The following is a 17,175-nucleotide window of genomic DNA, read 5'->3' as shown; positions in this document are numbered from 1 at the left end:
CAGTAAGGCACAAACAAAGTGATGCAAGTTACAACAAAAGTTTCATTTGTGTTCTATCTGCGGTTTGGATATTTCTTCTTTGTGCATTATTTGTCTTGTTTTAAAACATCACCGTCAAAATATCGGCGGAGAAAAATTCTATACACACTTCCGGTCAAGCTTTTCCTTTAAAGGAACAAACAGGAAGTTTTTGTATTATTGCGGGTTTTGGACACACGTGCAGTTGGAAGCAGCGAGAGCGGCTCAGCTGTTTTCAACTTAAGACAAACAAAAACTTGACTGTTTTTTCTTCTGAAATTATAGGCGGTTTTGTGCCACACGGAACACTTTTTGTACGGCAGAGTTCGCGCAGCATGACGGTCATGTTTCTGCCGGTTGTGATTTTGCTCCTGGTCCTCTGTCCGAACCCGCGTCCGTGTCGGTCTCTTGACAACCAGGCGTCAGGCCCGCCGCCCACCGTCGTCACTGACGCGGCGGCCCCTCCGGCGGGTTGCGGACCGTGCCAAGCAGACCAGTGCCCGGCGACGCTCGGCTGCCGAGCCGGCGTGGTCGTGGACCGCTGCGGCTGCTGCTCGGAGTGCGCCAACCTGGAGGGGCAAGCCTGCGACCCGGGACGCACCAATGTCCGCTTTGGACTCTGCGGGGCCGGGCTGCGCTGCCAAGACGACCCTCGACCCGCTGGATGGGCACGGGGCCACGAGGACGAGGAGGAAGAGGAAGAGCAAGTGTGCGTTTGCGAGGAGCGCGAGGCGGTGTGCGGTAGTGACGGATTGACATATATAAACATGTGCCAATTCAAAGAGGCTGCATTCTCAGACCCAAAACTGCACACCAGGGGGAGGGGCCCTTGCAAGAGTGGTATGTAGGACTGCGCACACACATACACTTTTGTCACATATACACAGACTCCCACATGTCACACAGAAGCTCTCACAAGCACGTGCAAACATCAAATACAAACACACACATGGACGATACACACACTCATAGAAACACAAGTCAAACACAGAACAAGGCATTCCGTCTATGTGACTGACCGGTTCGTCTAGCCGTCACTGACGGACGCCTGTTTTGCTGACGGTTGACGAATGATGGGAAAAATGTTCAAATAGACGGAATAAGCATAGACTGTAGCCGGTTTAGTCCGCCATTCGTCTGCAGTCCGTCATTAGTTTATTTTTCGTGGTGGGGCTTTGATTACGGCGGCGAGCGTGGCGAGCAAAATAATGAGTTGTTGTTGCTTGGTGGACAGATTTGAGTGAGGTACCAGGCTGTCAAAGCAAGCAGGCAGGCTTCCAAAGCGCAGTGAGTCACTATTTCGATCAAATATCGTTTAGTCGGACTTGCAGACGGACGGCTGTTTAAAATTAGAGGCGGACCGGCCTATAGACTGGTACTATCCCCCAACTCCCCCCGTAAAAAAAGGCGAATGACGGATGACAGAAGGGTACCCACGCTGCAAACGGATCATGAATAAAGGACACTCAATTTTTAGTAAAATGCCCATCTCTGGTTAAACGCGCACACACACACATGCATGCATCAGACATACACACTGTAGCACCCACACTCACCCCTAACCCCCTTCCTCACCACAGTTCCGGTGATCAAAGTGGGCCCTAAAAGTCAAGTGAATGGAAGTGGCAGCCATCTTGTTTTCCTGTGCGAGGTATTCGCCTTCCCGATGGCGGCGGTGGAATGGCGCAAGGACAAACAAGGCGGCGGCGAAAAAATGGACAAGAACGGAGGAGACGACCACGATGATGTCGTCCTACCCGGAGACGACCCGCACATCTCTGTGCAGGTGACGCGTGCGCATGACCCTACAAAATGGAACGAAACAAAACCAAACAGTGAAGTGTTAGTCTAGTGTAGCATGAGGACCAGAAAAAAATATGGAAACATTAGCCTAGCTTCGCATAAATACCAGAAAAAGAGGTATTTTTTTCAAGAATTTGTTATATGCAAGCCCAGTAGTTGAAACAAGGCATTCTGATAAATATTGCGTTTGTGGGATAAGAGTTAATCCACCCATTTTTAGCCATCTTTGGGGGCGGCCATTTTGTTACTTCTGTCGACAGAAAATGATATCACAGTTGCTCTGGGCTCAGGTAACGACCAATCACGGCTAACCTGTTTTCTGAAGCTGAGCCGTGATTGGTCGTTACCTGAGCCCTGAGCAGTTGTGATGTCATTTTCAGTTGACAGAAGTGACAAAATGGCCGCCCCAGAGATGGCTAAAAACGGGTGGATTTTGCTGTTTAACTCATATTCCACAAACCCAATATTAATCAGATTGCCGTATATGGGCCTGCTAGGAACATATTCTTGAAAAAAGTGTGTTTGATTTAATTTCCCCTTTAAAGGTTAGCGTAGCATAAAGGATGGAAAAAATGTTAGCCTAGCTTTGCATTTGGCATGAAAGTGAGGAATGAATTTGGGGCTAGTCTGTCTTCGTGTGCGTCTCCAGAGTCGCGGCGGTCCTCTGCAGTTCGAGCTCTCCAGTTGGCTGCAGATTGAAGGGGCGGAGCCTCAGGACTCTGGAACCTATCATTGCATCGCCCGAAACAGCCTCGGCTCTTCCTCCGCCTCGGCCGCGCTGGGGGTCCTGCCAGCAGGTGAGACGTCTCCAATGAGCGGTGTCATCATTCAGTTCTCTCTTCTGAATCGTCCCTTGATAACACACCCTTCTGATTGGGTGCTTGAGTTGATCGTCACTTCTGATTGGTCGCATGATCATAGCTCTCCTCTGAATGCCCGATTAGAGACACCGCACATTCGCCTGATTGATCACTTGATAACAAACTCTCTTCTGATTGGTCGCCAAATGATATTGCTCTCTGATTGGTCACATGTTTCATTTTGTGTTGATTGGTTGCATAATTAAATGCTCTCTTCTGATTGGATGCTTGTCATTGCTCTCTTCTGATCGGTCGCAACATTAACTGTCATCATCTGATTGGTCGCTTGGTTCAATGCTCACTTCTTATTGGGCGCATGAATAAATGCTCTCATCTCATTGGTTGCTCAATTAGATGTTTTGCTCTGATTGCTCACTTGATAACACACTCTCCTCTGATTGGTTGCCTAATGAAATGCTCTCCTGGATGGATGCCAATTCAGTGCTTACTTCTGAATGGTGGCTAGATTCAGTGCTCTCTTCTGATTGAACACGTGAGTCAATGCTCACGTCTGATTGGTTGCATGATTTTAATGCCCTTTTTTGATTGGTCGTTTGATTGATTAGATTTTCTGATTGGCTGCTTGTTAGATGCTGTTTTCTGAGTGGTCACTGAATAAAATGCTCTGTGGTCAGTTGCATGATTTGTTTTATTCAGATTGGTTCCTTAATTGACATGCCCTCTCTTGATTGGTCCGACGATAACACATCCTTCTGAATAATACTTGATAGCACACTCTCTTCTAATTGGTCGCTTGCTTCCATGCTCATTTCTGATTGGGCACACGATTAAACGCTCTGTGCTTGATTCAACGCTTTTTTCTGATAGGTCGCCCAATGTAATACTTTATGAATGGTCGCAAAATGACACAAACTCTTCTGATTGGTCGTGTGTTTGTCCTTCAGAGGAGCTGTCATCCTACTTGGCCAATCACGTGTCTGTCATGAAACAGCTGAGTGACGCCCTGGACTACGACCATGACCTCTATTGATGATGACGATGATGATGTCTCTTCCTCTGGCCCACAATTAGCTGTTGTTAAAAGATTGTATAGTTTACATAGAGAGATATATACTGTGGAAATACAAGAATAGGTGAGGTTAAATAGTATACGTACGTACTGATTTGTATTCTAAACGACGACGTGATTGGTCGTCTGTGAAGAGGTGAAGCTTCCGCACCAAATCGCAGTGACACAAAACGTAACGAAACAAAATAAAAATAAAACAATTGTTACAGACTGAAGTCAAACAGCGGCGTCTTGTTGCAAACACAAACGACAAGATGAAGTTCAGCTTGTGGACGACATGCAGTACGTTTTTTGTATGTGTGTGTGTGAGTGTGTCTGCTTTAAGAAGCATACGACAGGAAGTCGCCGCAATGACGTCTGTTACGACGATAACGCAGAAGAGAAGAAGAAGTGACAGTGAGGACACAAGAACAGGAAGTTGAGGCCACAAACTTCAGCACAAAAAGACGCGCAACACACACAATAGACACACAAGACGCGGTTTAAGTGGATTAAGACGACGACGAGGGCGACCTGTGAGGATGGACGAGGACATAAAGAAAGAAGGAAACGTTTACCTTCAGCACCACAGGTTTGGAAAGGTAACACATGCTAACTCAAAGCTAATGCTAAGATGGAAATAACAAAAAAAACCACATCAAAGCAAAAAAAAAACCAAACATGTTTCTGAACATTCTGATTCTTGACAATCATTTACAACAAAAGGCTTGTTTGCAGCAGCAATAGCATGATATTCTCGTAGTTTGCACATCTCCTTCCCTCTGAGATTCCACGTTTGAATCCTAACTGGCCTTCCTGTGTCGAGTTTTCTTCTATTTATTAGCATGATGGCTTAATTGAAGACCAACAAGTTGTGTCACTGATTGGGAATGGAAAAGTGACGTTGTCTATATGCGCTCTGATGTTGACAGGTGACCACTCACTTGTTTGTTCCAATTGTGATTTTGCAATTTTGACAGAATGAGCATTTATTGTGTTACATGGATTTTGTGTCTCCTTCATTTGTCATACTCATCAGATGGTCAAAAGGTTGAGACTGGTTGGGTGTTGTATTTCCTTAGTGCTACTCTACCATGCTGTTTTATGGGATTCCACAGGGTTCAATTCTATGGCCCCTGCTGTTCTCTCTGGGTTCCAGTTTGAGAACACATGGGATTTACATTCCTAACCATGCTTTTGGGAGTCAGATTGATATGCCACTGAAGAAAGAAAATGAAAGTGTTGCGTTTGTGTTACCCGGTTGACTTGGGCCCCTTGGCACACTTTGTGAAGGTAACATTCTCCAACTTGGCTTTTAAGTGGGAGAGTGATTTGAAATTGGATGGGCAATTTGTGCAGTAGTTCAGTCCATCTCTTTTCAATCCGGGCAGCTGGTAAAGGTTAAGCCTTTTCTTTCACACTACCACTTCAGTTATCCGTGCCTTCATCAACTCTCCACTGAATTATTTTATGTACTAGACTTTGGAGTAAGCCAGCCCTCTCTCAAACGTCTCCAGTTGATTCAAAATGCCGTTGCTTGCCTCTTAAGTAAGTGGGAGCACATACAATAACTTCTCTATGTGCCTCCCTCAAGTGGCTTCTTGTGCACTTTAAAGTTGTGAAGATTCTACTGACCAGTTGTTTTTGGAGGTAGCCAAGTCTCAAGACTGTATTGGGGTTATGCCATTGCTGGTCCCAGACGCTGCCCTTGTTTTAGTGTTCTTTTTGTTTTGATGTTGATGTTATGGTCTGTCATGCGGGTTACAACTGAACTTAGAGAAAAGGCATTTAAGTTTGGTGAAGTGATTTGTTTTCCAGTACGGCTGAACAATAATTACCATACATTTTCTGTTTCACAAGACCCAGAGGCAAATATTTAACATTTTGTTAAAAAAAACATTTTGTTAAAAAAATAGTAATTAAAAAAAAAATCATGGCAACCCTCCTACAAAGTTGTCAGTGGTTACATGGAAGAAATTATTCAACTCAAAAATATTTTTTGGAAGAATATTTTCTGTGGAGGCCCACTAATTGAAACACATTCTGATTAATATTGTGTTTGTGGAATATGAGTTAAGCAGCAAAATCCACCCCTTTTTAGCCATCTCAGGGGGCGGCCATTCTCACTTCTGTCGACTGAAAATGACATCACAGATGCTCAGGGCTCAGCTAACGACCAATCATGGCTCAGCTTCAGGGAACAGGCGTCCTTGCTCCGACGAAAATGATGCTGAAGAAAATTTGTCTCGACTGTAACCAGTCAACTTCAATCATTACCAAAGTGTGTTTTCAATTCAAAATCGACACCAATCAGGCCACAATCCAGATGACACCCCATTTTAACACTGCATCAGTGTTACATCTTAGACTACACAGGCTACCTTATTAGTAAGTAGTATTAATGCAACACCGACATTCTGTTTTTAACACTTTCCCTGAACTTTTAATTCGGGCCGATTTGCAGTGTTTGTTGCACCACTTCTGGCTTTTATAGCAGCTCGCGGTCTCAGAGGCATGGACCTAATGAGAGACAAACAGAACTCTTCATCAATCCTGCTCCGACTTTCTTTGATTGCTTTTGTCTCATTTCCAACTGACATCTCTCGTGCTGAAGCTATGATTGATGTCAGTCCACTTGGTGCAACAGCTCTCCAAGATGTGATCACTCCTGTTTAACTGCAGATCTAATCTGATGCAGGTGTTGGTTTTGCGAATGGAAATTTACTAGGTGATTCCATTTTTTTTTCTTCCTCAGAATTGAGTGATTCCATATTTTTTTTCCCATTGCTTGGTTTAAACAAGTAACTTGACTACCACATTTCTTCCTTGATTTTCCTTTCGTGTTTCTTAAAGCCAGAAAGTTTGCCATTTGAAATAACTTTAGTTTTGTGTCCTGTCAAAAATCTGCTTTTTTTTTTTACAAAAAACAACTGATGACAACAAAATGATGACAACAAACGAACATCCTCTGTGACTGGTGATTCCATAATTTCTGCCAGGTGTTGCACTTATTGAACAATAAAAGCTAACAAAACTAAGAGTGACCTTTGCCTTGAAGCTTGTTTGTGTGCGTGTGTGTGCAGAAGTGGAAGAGCATGTGGTGCGTGCTGTTCCGTGAAAGTTCTTCTTCCATCTCCCGTCTGGAATTGTGGGAAATCAAAGATGGCGGCAGTAGTGAGAAGAAGCAGAGAAGCGGACGCAAACACAGCAAGGTCTGTCCGGCTGTGTGCTTGTCCCGTAGCCGCGGTGAAGCGTCCCTCATTCATTAATGACGTCACCGCATCCATTGTCCACCCTTCAGGTGATCCGTCTGTCCGACCTGGTTCGCGTGAGCACCGAGATCCACGTGGAGGCGTGTCCCGCTGACTCTGCCCCCTTCCTGTTGGAGACTGTCGACAAGGTTGTGGTGCTGGCGGCCCGCGCTGACCATGTCAGCGACTGGGCCACAGCGCTGTGCCAGCTCGCCTTTCCTGTACGTTTTTCGGCTGTGCAGATTCGACTTAAATGTGCTACTTAGACACCTTCTCGAAATGTACGCGCTCTGGGTGGAGTGACCTGGAAATTGGGGTGTTCCCAGACAAATCCGGCGGTGCACGCATTCTCCCAGAGACTTAAGCATCTTTTCTCTCCGGAGGCTGTACCGGTACTAAGGTCTAGCGCCTCTCGAAGGTGAAAAATCATATTGCACGTGGCGGGGGTGGGGCGCATCTGTCCCAAATACACAAAAAGACTGCACAACAGCTGCATTTGTGCCCCTACTACATTACAACGACGACCAAACATTGACATATCGTATTAATCAGTGAAAATAAGGATCAGCTCTAGCCAGTGGACTTTTTTTTTTCGTGTGTGTGTGTATACACACACTAGGGATGGGAAAAAATATCATATTGTGATCGTTTTTTTGCTGATACCAAGTATCAATACGTTGATGAAGTATCGATACTTTCGCTACCTTATGTTATGTTATGTTTTGCACGTTCTATAACATACTTTTGGAACATTTGAGGTCCTTAAAGTTGAGCTTTATGAATGGAGTTTTATTCATTGCACTCCTGTGTATCAGGCACAGTTACTGGAGCAGTTTATGCACTTTTCAATCGTGATACTTGAATAAAGGTCAAATGGCTCTTGAAACCAACCAATTCAGGGTGTCCCCCCCCCTACTGCCCGAAAACAGCTGGGATAGGGTCCAGCGCGCCCCCCGACCCTTGTGAGGATAAGCGGTATCGATAATGGATGGATGGATGGATGGCTCTTAAAACAAAACTTTGGAAACACATGCCTCAGTTTAAAAAAATTAATATATATATATAATTTAGTATCGCAATACGTATTGGATCGCAACCCAAGTATCGGGTTACGTATCGGATTGGGACAAAAGTGTATCGTCCCAGCCCTAATAGAAATATATACACACACACACATACCGAGTGTATATATATACGCATTCTCCAGTACCATATGCTAATTATTATTGTTACTATTATTTTATCATGGTTGTGATTATGATTGGCTGCATGCAGGTGAGCTGGGACGAGCATAGCAAAAGCAGAGAACAACAGCAACAAAAACAAGAACAAGGTAAAGACCAAGAAGGAATGGAGGACAACGCTTTGTACAGCACCACCACCAACACAGGTACTGTGCGTGCGCGCGCGCGCGCGCTACTTTGTGCTTCAAAGTATGCAACAGGAAATGAGTTCTCCAGACAGTAAAGCCAGCTTTTGTTGTGATTGAAGCCAAATGTGGAGTCGATCAAACAAATATTAAAACAAGCATAACATACAGTGAACTATGTCGGCATCAAAGAAACGCATAACAAACGTGCAAGAAACGTAGCGTACATAAAGGAAACAGATGGAACACAGCGAGAACATCATACATATAAATATCACAAAACAAAGTACGTAAACTGTAACTAACAAACATACACGCATGTGTTAGACATTTACGGGTACATGCGTGTTTTGTGGATGTGATTGAAAAGCGGAGTGAAAACATCGCAAACACCTTACAGAAAGATTCCGAGGTATTCGTGCTTACCACGAGCCCCACCATGTTGCCTGCACGGAAAGTCTCAAATAAAATGCAGTCACAGTGGCCTCTTGGAGCTCAAGTCCGAGGGCGGCCACCTTGCGCTGCCACTGTTATTGAGAATTTCTCTTCCCTTTTCGCTGAAAGCGCTGTTATCAGTGCATGTTTTACGCCAAGGTCCCTGTATTGAGCAATGAGAGCCTCGCAAAGAACGAACGAACGAACGACAGTTCGGAGTATATTAGCTGAGTATCGTAAATTATGACTCAGGGGTGGGATTTACATTTCACAGCGACAGCATCCTATTAGTGGTGTGCAAATAAGATCAATTGGATGTTGTTGTTTTTTTATTCCTGATGGGCTTTGCTTTCATTTGATCATTTATGATGCAGGCGAATACTTGAGTAGTTCAATATACAGTACTGTATGTATACCTTGTGAGAGAACATTTGTGCATGTGGAGCTTCCCCCAGACTTATTTGTACAACCGTACACTACGAAACCGGGACAATCCGAGGGGGACAAATCCGACTACCCACCTTCCTCGAATGCAGGAACGGTTCTAGCTATAGCGAGTAGGCGGTACGCGTCCAGGTTATTTTTAGACGTGTGTAGTTGTCAGTAACTCTCTGAGCATTAACTCTAAAAAGATCACACAGGAAATGAGCAACTCAGACAGGAAGTCAATCTCTGTGTAACTGATGGCGTGTGGGTGTGTGTGTGTGTGTGGGTGTGTGTGGGCGGTTGATGGTGTGTGCGTGTGGGGGTGTGTGTGTGTTTGTGTTTTTGCATGTGTTTGTGTTTGGGCCCACGTTTTGTGTGTGTGTGTGCATATTTGCATTTACATGTGCGAGTGTATTAATGCAGGTGTGTGTGCGTGTATGTGCATCTGTAGGGCATGCCTTCCAGGTGCATGTGCGTAGAACTGCGTCATCTGAACGTTGCAGTTTAAAGGGGGGTGGCGTCCTAAGAGTGAGCGTGGACGCACTCCACCTGCTGGACAGTCAAGGCGTTACACTGATGTCTTGGCCATACAGATTCCTTCGCCGCTTTGGGCGGGACAAGGTTACACGCGCGCACACAGTAAAGCCAGCTCTGAAACACACACACGCACACACACACACACAAGTAGTGATGCATTCTGTATTTGTGTGGGTGTGTGTGTTTCAGAGCTGTTTCTCAGTGGAGGCGGGTCGTCGTTGTGCATCTGGTGAAGGCAATTTTGAGTTTGACACCAAAGAAGGTCACGCCCTGTTCCAAGCGGTGGAAGCGGCCATTAGCATTCAGCGTTCCCTTCAAAAGTCAGGAGACTTCCCCATGAGACGTGGCCCCTCCCGGAAGGGGAAGGTCAACCTGCCGCCCTTACCGCCCACCCCGCACACCCACAACTGGCCACCTTCGGCCGCTCGGGTCAGTATAATATGATGTCACAACATTATGACGTCATCACGTTACATGATCTTGAGATTTGTTGTTGATTGGTGTGTCAGGTGGGCGTGGCCTTGGCACAGACGGTGGTTGGGGTCAGCGGGTTGACGCTGGACGACAGCGGGGCCACGGCTTCCGTAAAATGTTGCCCCCGCACCTCTGAGCAGCCGTCCATGGACTCCACGTACTCACAGGTGTCCTTTCCCGCGAAGGGCACACCGCCCGGCACGCCGCCGTGCACGGCACCCCGCCGTCAGCAGGACGGTGAATACTCGGAGGTGACGCTGAATCCAACCCGCCTCTGCGACGAGGCCCCGGAGGGCCGCGCCACTGCGCCGCTCTATGGGAAAGCGGATCACATTTATGACGAGCCGCAAGTTGAGGACCCGTGGCCCCAGCAAGCCCCGCCCTCTGAATACGACATCCCTGAGGAGCTGAGGGGAGATGCGTGGAGGGTCATGGCCGCCCCCGCCGACCCTCGCAGTCACCTCTACGCCACCCCCAAACGGGGACGCGGGGCTCTTCATGTTGCAGTGCAAGAAGTGCCGAAAGAAGACCACAAGTTGTATAACAATGTGACGGCGGCGTGTCACCACGACGACAGTGACAACGACATCTGACCGTACCTTGATGGGCCGTGCACTATACAGTGGGAACCTTGACTTACAAGTTGACTCACTCATATTAAAAATCGCCCCCTATATAAATGATGGAAATGCCATTAATCTGTTACAGCACCGCCCACCCCAAAAAAATGTAACGTGTTTTTTTTTTTTTTAAAAAAAAGAAAAAAATTATTACTCTACACCAGGGGTCTCAAATGCAACTTATGTGGGGCTGCTGGAGATAAAGTCTGGGCGAGTCGTGGCTATATCAAATAGCCCACAAAAAAGGTTTTCCGAGTATTCCCTTTTTTCAATCTTGATTTATAACAGTTGAGAACGGTTCTTCAGAATATGAAGATTGGTAACCAGGTCATCTCGCTAATCTCCCTGGTACTTTGCATACTCCTCAGTATGTGTCGTTGAGTAATGACGTCTGCGTTGTTGAGCACTGCAACTTTTTCTGTGCATTTGAGATACGTCGGGTTGCCCCTGTGTGCAACATAAAACATTCCATCTAATGTTTTTCTTTAAAGTGTCTTTTCTCGACACCAACATTTCTCTTCACTACAGGTTTTGAAAGACATGACTGGAACTGGGTGAAAGGATAATTTTCGCTGAAAGATGCCATGAACCTGAGCTATGGTAACACATAAGGGATTAAGAAAACAACCGCATTTCGAGGCAATGGTTCAACATAGGGTGGACCTAAACGTTTGACTCCGCCCACACTGTTTCTAAACGCCTTTTTTTCTTTTGTTCAACTACAGTATTTCCTTGGTGGTTTTAATGATGCGCCGTCTTATGACATAATGCTTACTTTTTAACACTTTATTGAACATCAAGAATTACAAACTGTCAACCCTCAGTCAGTCGGGGCGGAGCTATGAACTGTGATGGAAGTGGGTCCACCCCACGTTGAGTCGTGCTCTGCAGGTCGCTGGATGATTTCCGAGACATTGTGCAAAGATGAGTGGTCAGAGATCCCTCTTTCTGTATTCTCCATCTTGTGAAACATCATACAAGAAGGTTAGGTTCTGTTTTTTTGGCAAAAAGAGGTTGAGCAAAATATTAACATCAGGGATGAAAATAATTGTCGCTCACATGATTTGATGGAAAATAATTATTTTTGAATGTGGGATTTTTTACCCCACTGAATAAATGCACTTGAAATGAAGATTGGATTTCCCTCTTGAAAAAAGGGTCCTATATCATTTTGACAAAAAAAAATAATTTATTAGAAGTGTTATGTCTTCTACCGTTATTTCAGGCAGGTATTGATGATGACGCAGGTTAGAGAAGAAAATATTTTAATCGGCTACGGAGCAGAGCAGTATAACATGGAACTCACATTTACATTACACAACGCACACGCGTTGCGTGATGACATCACACGCAACTACGCGATTCAATACACCAAAATGCATTACAATAAGCAAAAGAACACATCTTAACCAAAGGTGACAATATTTATGCTCATCCCTGATCGAAAAAGGTGGTGGAAACTTAAGTGTCTTTATCAAGACTTATCAAAACATGCCGGAAAAAAACAATCAGTAAGCTTCCTGCAAAAAAACAACAACAAAAAACAGCATAAAACATGTTTTTTTTTCAATAGAAAATGAATGTGTTTTTGTTCTTGCTGGTGTCAGCAAGAGCAGCGGCAAAAGCAAAGGAAAACAGCCAATATTTGAATAGCCAAAGCTTCGGTCACTGGACAACCCGCTTTATAACAGCATGTTGCTCTTGCTGGTGGCTGTGCCTCGTGGAGAGTGTACCCACTGACCAAAAGTTTGGCTTTTCAAATCTTGGCTGTTTTATTTTGCTTTTACTGTTAGGTTGCTCGCTGGTGACACCAGAACAACCAGCACAAAAACACAACAAAACAATGTTGGTCAATGCTGTTTATTTTTATTAGATTTTTTTTTTTTAGCAGGGCTATGCTTACTGCCTGCCTCCGAGTAAGGCACTATTCAAGAGATGAACGCTTGATTTGGAACCAAAAGCTGCACAAGGAACCATTTTGAATTTTGTCTTCAAAAGGATAATTTTGTTGTATTGTTCTAACTCATAATGACACTCTAAAACAATAGGGCCCGGTTTGTTGGAGCTCACCCATTCAACCTGAATCCTATCAATGTATTATCCAAACCGCGTATCCTCACTTTAAAATAAGCAATTGTGCCACCCAGTGGCCAATATTTTGTGTTCAAGTCTGCACACGAGTGCTGTCCAAGAAGTAATTAGAGAAATGGCAATAATGAATAGACAAATAAACAATTAAAATGAATATGAAGAAAACTACATATGAATTAATTAAACTAAATTATATGATTTTACTTTGTCCAATGACCCGTATTGTGACCAATTCAACAAAACAATGAAAATTAACTAGGAAAAAAAAATTTAACATGAATTTGATTATTATTGTGTTTAACTCATTAAAATGTCACTGTCACTCATTAACATTCAAACATTGGCTTTTATAATTTATTGATAACTCATTGAACGTTTTAAATGTGGTCAAATGTGACTGAGCTTGGTGGTCCCATTTTCTATCCATTTATTCAATTTTAAAGCCTTTTTGTTGAATGTATTTGAGTTTTGCCGTATAATTTATTGAAATGTTTTAATCCCTATATGAAATAAAATACAGTATTCATATTTTGTGTCCGTGTTTGAGATTTGTAACATCTAACAGTGTTTTATTATCTAAATTTGGTAACATTAATGGATGGTAACAATTACAAAATTAAGGGTCTTAGTAATTTTTATGAATTCGTGTGATATTGGAAAAATTAAACATTGGTGTAAAAATGCGATCAATTTATGATTTGAAACCTTTAAGGCAACCTGGGGGCAATTTGTGCATCCACTTTTTCACACTCAATACACTAATTCAATAATAAAAGGGTAAAATCCCCAGTAAGATTGATGTGTAGAGTTCAGGCCTATAAGTAGCGTTCAGAGACTGACTTATAAAAAGTAGGGGCGGGAGTACGAATATATTTTTACAACAGTTTTTGGAACGCTGACAGATGAAGATTAAGCCCACCTGACATTCAAATTCATTCAAATAATTGTGCAATGTTGCTCTAAAGTCACATGCAAAATTTTTGTGATGAAGATGAGATCATCAAAAAGTCCAGTGAGGTGCAAATTTGAGGTTGTCACTGCTTTCCATTGTAATTGAGATTGTATGAAATTACTGTATAACCTGACCTGTCCAAAGTACTGAGAGGCTCTTGCGCCTGTATATATCTTAGCACATCTGCAACATTTGTAAAATAAAAAATAAGACATTTTTGGATTTCAAACATATTTTCCTAAAGTATTTATTTGCTTAATTAGCATGGACACAACCATGATACAATTTAAGGACAACTCAAATTGAGCACTGTCACTTCATTAGTAACACAAGCACACTGTAGTGAGCTTTTTGTCTGTTCAACTAACTTCAATTACATTATTTGAAACGAACAGTAACAAAACAACCTTTCAAACTTGAATATCAAAACACACTATAAAGACTGTCATCCTGGAAAAAGAAGAATATTCAGTACTGGTTCAGATTCAGACAATTTTATAAATCCTACCAGATAGATAGATAGCTAGATAGATAGCTAGATAGATAGATAGCTAGATAGATAGCTAGATAGATAGATAGATAGATAGATAGATAGATAGATAGATAGATAGATAGATAGATAGATAGATAGATAGATGTACTGCTTATTTTTTAACAATAGTCAACATACTTTTAATAAATCTTATAAAGTGTCTTCGCACCATTTTACACCAGACGCTATCTCAAGACACCGAACACACTCATTGAAATGAATGAATGCTGAGATTATACTAACAAGCAATGGAATGATCAAAATTCTTTTTGATCTTGCAGTGATTAATACACAAGTAAATATGTAGAAAATCTTTGAAAAAGAATTCTGTTCCTAATGCTAAAATGTGAACCAGAGCCCAAATAAAAGCATGCTAGAGTATTTTGGCATCCCTGGAGCCAGGCTTAAGGATCTGAAGCGTGACGATGAGTTTGATGCTCTTACGGAACCACGGGTAGAAGAGCACATAGACGATGGGGTTCAGGCAAGAGTTAATGTGCGTCAGCCAGATTTCGAAAGCGGCCGAGGTGGCGTCCACCAAGGTGTCCTCGCCCGCCAAGGTGGGCACGTAGTAAGGAATGAAGCAAATCAGGAAGACCACCACCACGATCCCCAGAGTCCTGGCCGCCTTCAACTCGCTCTTCTTCACCATGCGCAGGGCCCCGCCGCCCACGCGCGAGTGCATTCCGCGCGCCTGGCTGACGGCGATCGCAAACACCCTCAAGTAGAGGATGACAATGACAAAGATGGGCAAGACGAAGGTGAACACCAGGTCCACCGTGCCCGCCGCTTTGCCGATGACGACCACGCACTCCCCCAGGCAGGAGATGGACCTGCCCGGCTCTCTCAGGTGGTCGTGGAGTAGCAACAGCCGGTAGACCAAAGAGCAGAGCCAGCACAGGCCCACCACGACCTGCACCTTCGTCTTGGTGACCCGGCTCAGGTAGGAGAGAGGCTCGCTGATGGCCACGAAGCGGTCCAACGAGATGAGCACCATGTTGGCCACCGAGGCCGATGTAATGACGTAGTCGGCCACATAGTACAGCGTGCACGCCACGTCGCCCAGGAGCCAGCAGGCCTCGATGTAGATGATCTCCACGGGCATGAGCAGGAGGCCCACCAGGAGGTCGGAGACAGACAAAGACAGCAGGAGGAGGTTGGTGGGTGTGTGCAGCTGCCTGGAGAGAGCAAGCGACATCATGAGGACGCCGTCCAATGCGAACAAACAACGAATGAAGCGTGCCTGAAGTACGAGATGGCGAAGATGACAAGCAGGTTGAGAGCCACGGTGAGGAGCGAGATAGAGGACAGCAGCGCGTAGATCAGCGTGGCCTGATTGGGCGGCTGCTTGGGCGTCCTGCACGAGGCATTGACTTGCGGGTAGCAGAGTTCCGACAACTCGCCGCTCTCCATCGCTAATCGAAAGGAAGCAGAAGGACTGAGGGGGTGGAGCCACACACCACTCTCTGGACATGTCGGGGTGTTAGTTTTAAGCACTTCAGGAAGCTCACGTGGTGGCATTCGTCCACTGATTGATGGATGAACGCCCGCCCTCTTCACGTCATCATCTTACATTCACTTTTTTTTTTTTCTTCATAGTGTAAAAGCCTGTTGACTTTGAACGATATGAGATGTCCCAAGTCACTGATGGTTGAACGGTCCACTTGGCTGACTTTCACGCAGGTGGCGTGGCATCAGTTCCCACGTATGCTTGCACCAAATCATTTTCACAAGCTCTAAAAACTGAAAGTCAGAAGAACGTTTTAGAGTGATGCTAGAGTAACTCCGGTCATCTCAATCGTGCAGTGAAAGGTGGTCATCTCAGCCTTTTTAGAGAGTTTTTTTCTCCTGGTCTTGGCTTGACAACAATATCAAACGTGTTTGATATTAACATGAGTCTTTCAGTCTTTGCGGTGAAGTGACACAACTAACAACCAATAGATGAGCACTAACAAAACCAGAAGCGGGAAACGTGGCAATCAATCACGAGAGCGGCATGGACGAAGGGGGAAACACCGGTGAAAAAGCGATGGAGCATGATGGGGGAAAAACATGCAGTGTGGGGAAAAAAATATGAGTTAAGCAGCAAAATCCACCCCTTGTTAGCCATCTCAGGGGGCGGCCATTTTGTCACTTCCGTTAACTGAAAATGACATCAGAACTGCTCGGGGCTCAGGTAACGACCAATCGCGGCTCAGCTTCAGAAAACAGGTCAGCCGTGATTGGTCGTTACCTGAGCCCTGAGCAGTTCTGATGTCATTTTCAGTCGACAGAAGAGACAAAATGGCGGCGCCCAGAGATGGCTAGAAACGGGTGGATTAACCCTTATTCCACAAATGCAATATTTATCAGAATGCCTTCTTTCAACTAGTGGGCTTGCATAGAACATATTCTTGAAGAAAATATGTTTGGGTTGACTTCCACTTTGAGATGTATAGATTGTTAAAAATAAAAGGATCAATTCGCAACGCCATGTTAACCATCTGCTGTAAACAAATCGGCATACGCACAATGCGTAACTTGACACGCTTGCGCCAAACATCATTGCGTATTGCGTTTGTGAATGGCTGCAGCACCTCACTAGCGCACAGGGACAAGCATGGCAGCGATACACATCGATGAGGACTTCCCGTTGCCCACGCAGCGTTAGGCTTTTCCGATCACTGTTTAATACACTTATTCCCGTCATACAAGCATAGACTCAAATTTGCAAAACCAGCTGTAAAAACTACAAAGCGATGGACTGTTGAAGCAAAGCTGGCACTACGGGAATGCTTGGACTGCACTGACTGGGGTGT

General features: G+C 44.5%; 3 protein-coding genes across 5 annotated transcripts; 2 read left to right on the top strand and 1 right to left on the bottom strand.

Annotated features, from left to right (window-relative positions):
- Positions 1 to 96: 96 nt before the first annotated feature.
- LOC147136169 (kazal-type serine protease inhibitor domain-containing protein 1-like) lies at positions 97 to 3,922 on the top strand. The gene is made up of 4 exons (XM_086052336.1): positions 97 to 858; positions 1,599 to 1,804; positions 2,471 to 2,618; positions 3,587 to 3,922. Exons 1-4 carry the CDS (start codon positions 354 to 356, stop codon positions 3,670 to 3,672), a joined length of 945 nt encoding a protein of 314 aa, XP_085908462.1. The 5' UTR covers positions 97 to 353; the 3' UTR covers positions 3,673 to 3,922.
- Positions 3,923 to 4,033: 111 nt separating this feature from the next.
- dok2 (docking protein 2) lies at positions 4,034 to 11,278 on the top strand. Of its 2 annotated transcripts, none has more exons than XM_086052335.1 (7): positions 4,034 to 4,292; positions 6,774 to 6,902; positions 6,992 to 7,162; positions 8,217 to 8,331; positions 9,623 to 9,792; positions 9,898 to 10,137; positions 10,218 to 11,278. In XM_086052335.1, exons 1-7 carry the CDS (start codon positions 4,233 to 4,235, stop codon positions 10,773 to 10,775), a joined length of 1,443 nt encoding a protein of 480 aa, XP_085908461.1. In that variant the 5' UTR covers positions 4,034 to 4,232; the 3' UTR covers positions 10,776 to 11,278. The 2 variants fall into 2 exon arrangements, with proteins under 2 accessions (XP_085908461.1, XP_085908460.1); XM_086052334.1 differs by having other exon boundaries at positions 9,623 to 9,810.
- A 3,472-nt stretch (positions 11,279 to 14,750) lies between these two features.
- LOC147136167 (trace amine-associated receptor 13c-like) lies at positions 14,751 to 15,790 on the bottom strand. Of its 2 annotated transcripts, none has more exons than XM_086051507.1 (2): positions 15,621 to 15,790; positions 14,751 to 15,555 (listed from the first exon to the last, which is right to left on the bottom strand). In XM_086051507.1, the coding sequence occupies exons 1-2, from the start codon at positions 15,788 to 15,790 to the stop codon at positions 14,751 to 14,753; spliced, it is 975 nt and encodes a 324-aa protein (XP_085907633.1). The 2 variants fall into 2 exon arrangements, with proteins under 2 accessions (XP_085907633.1, XP_085907634.1); XM_086051508.1 differs by having other exon boundaries at positions 15,720 to 15,790.
- Between the last annotated feature and the right edge of the window lie 1,385 nt (positions 15,791 to 17,175).

This window comes from Filicampus tigris, chromosome 14 (genome assembly GCF_054856515.1).
Source record: "Filicampus tigris isolate MCC_2025a chromosome 14, RoL_Ftig_1.0, whole genome shotgun sequence".
Taxonomy (NCBI): domain Eukaryota; kingdom Metazoa; phylum Chordata; class Actinopteri; order Syngnathiformes; family Syngnathidae; genus Filicampus; species Filicampus tigris.
This window is presented reverse-complemented; position numbering and strand designations above follow the sequence as displayed.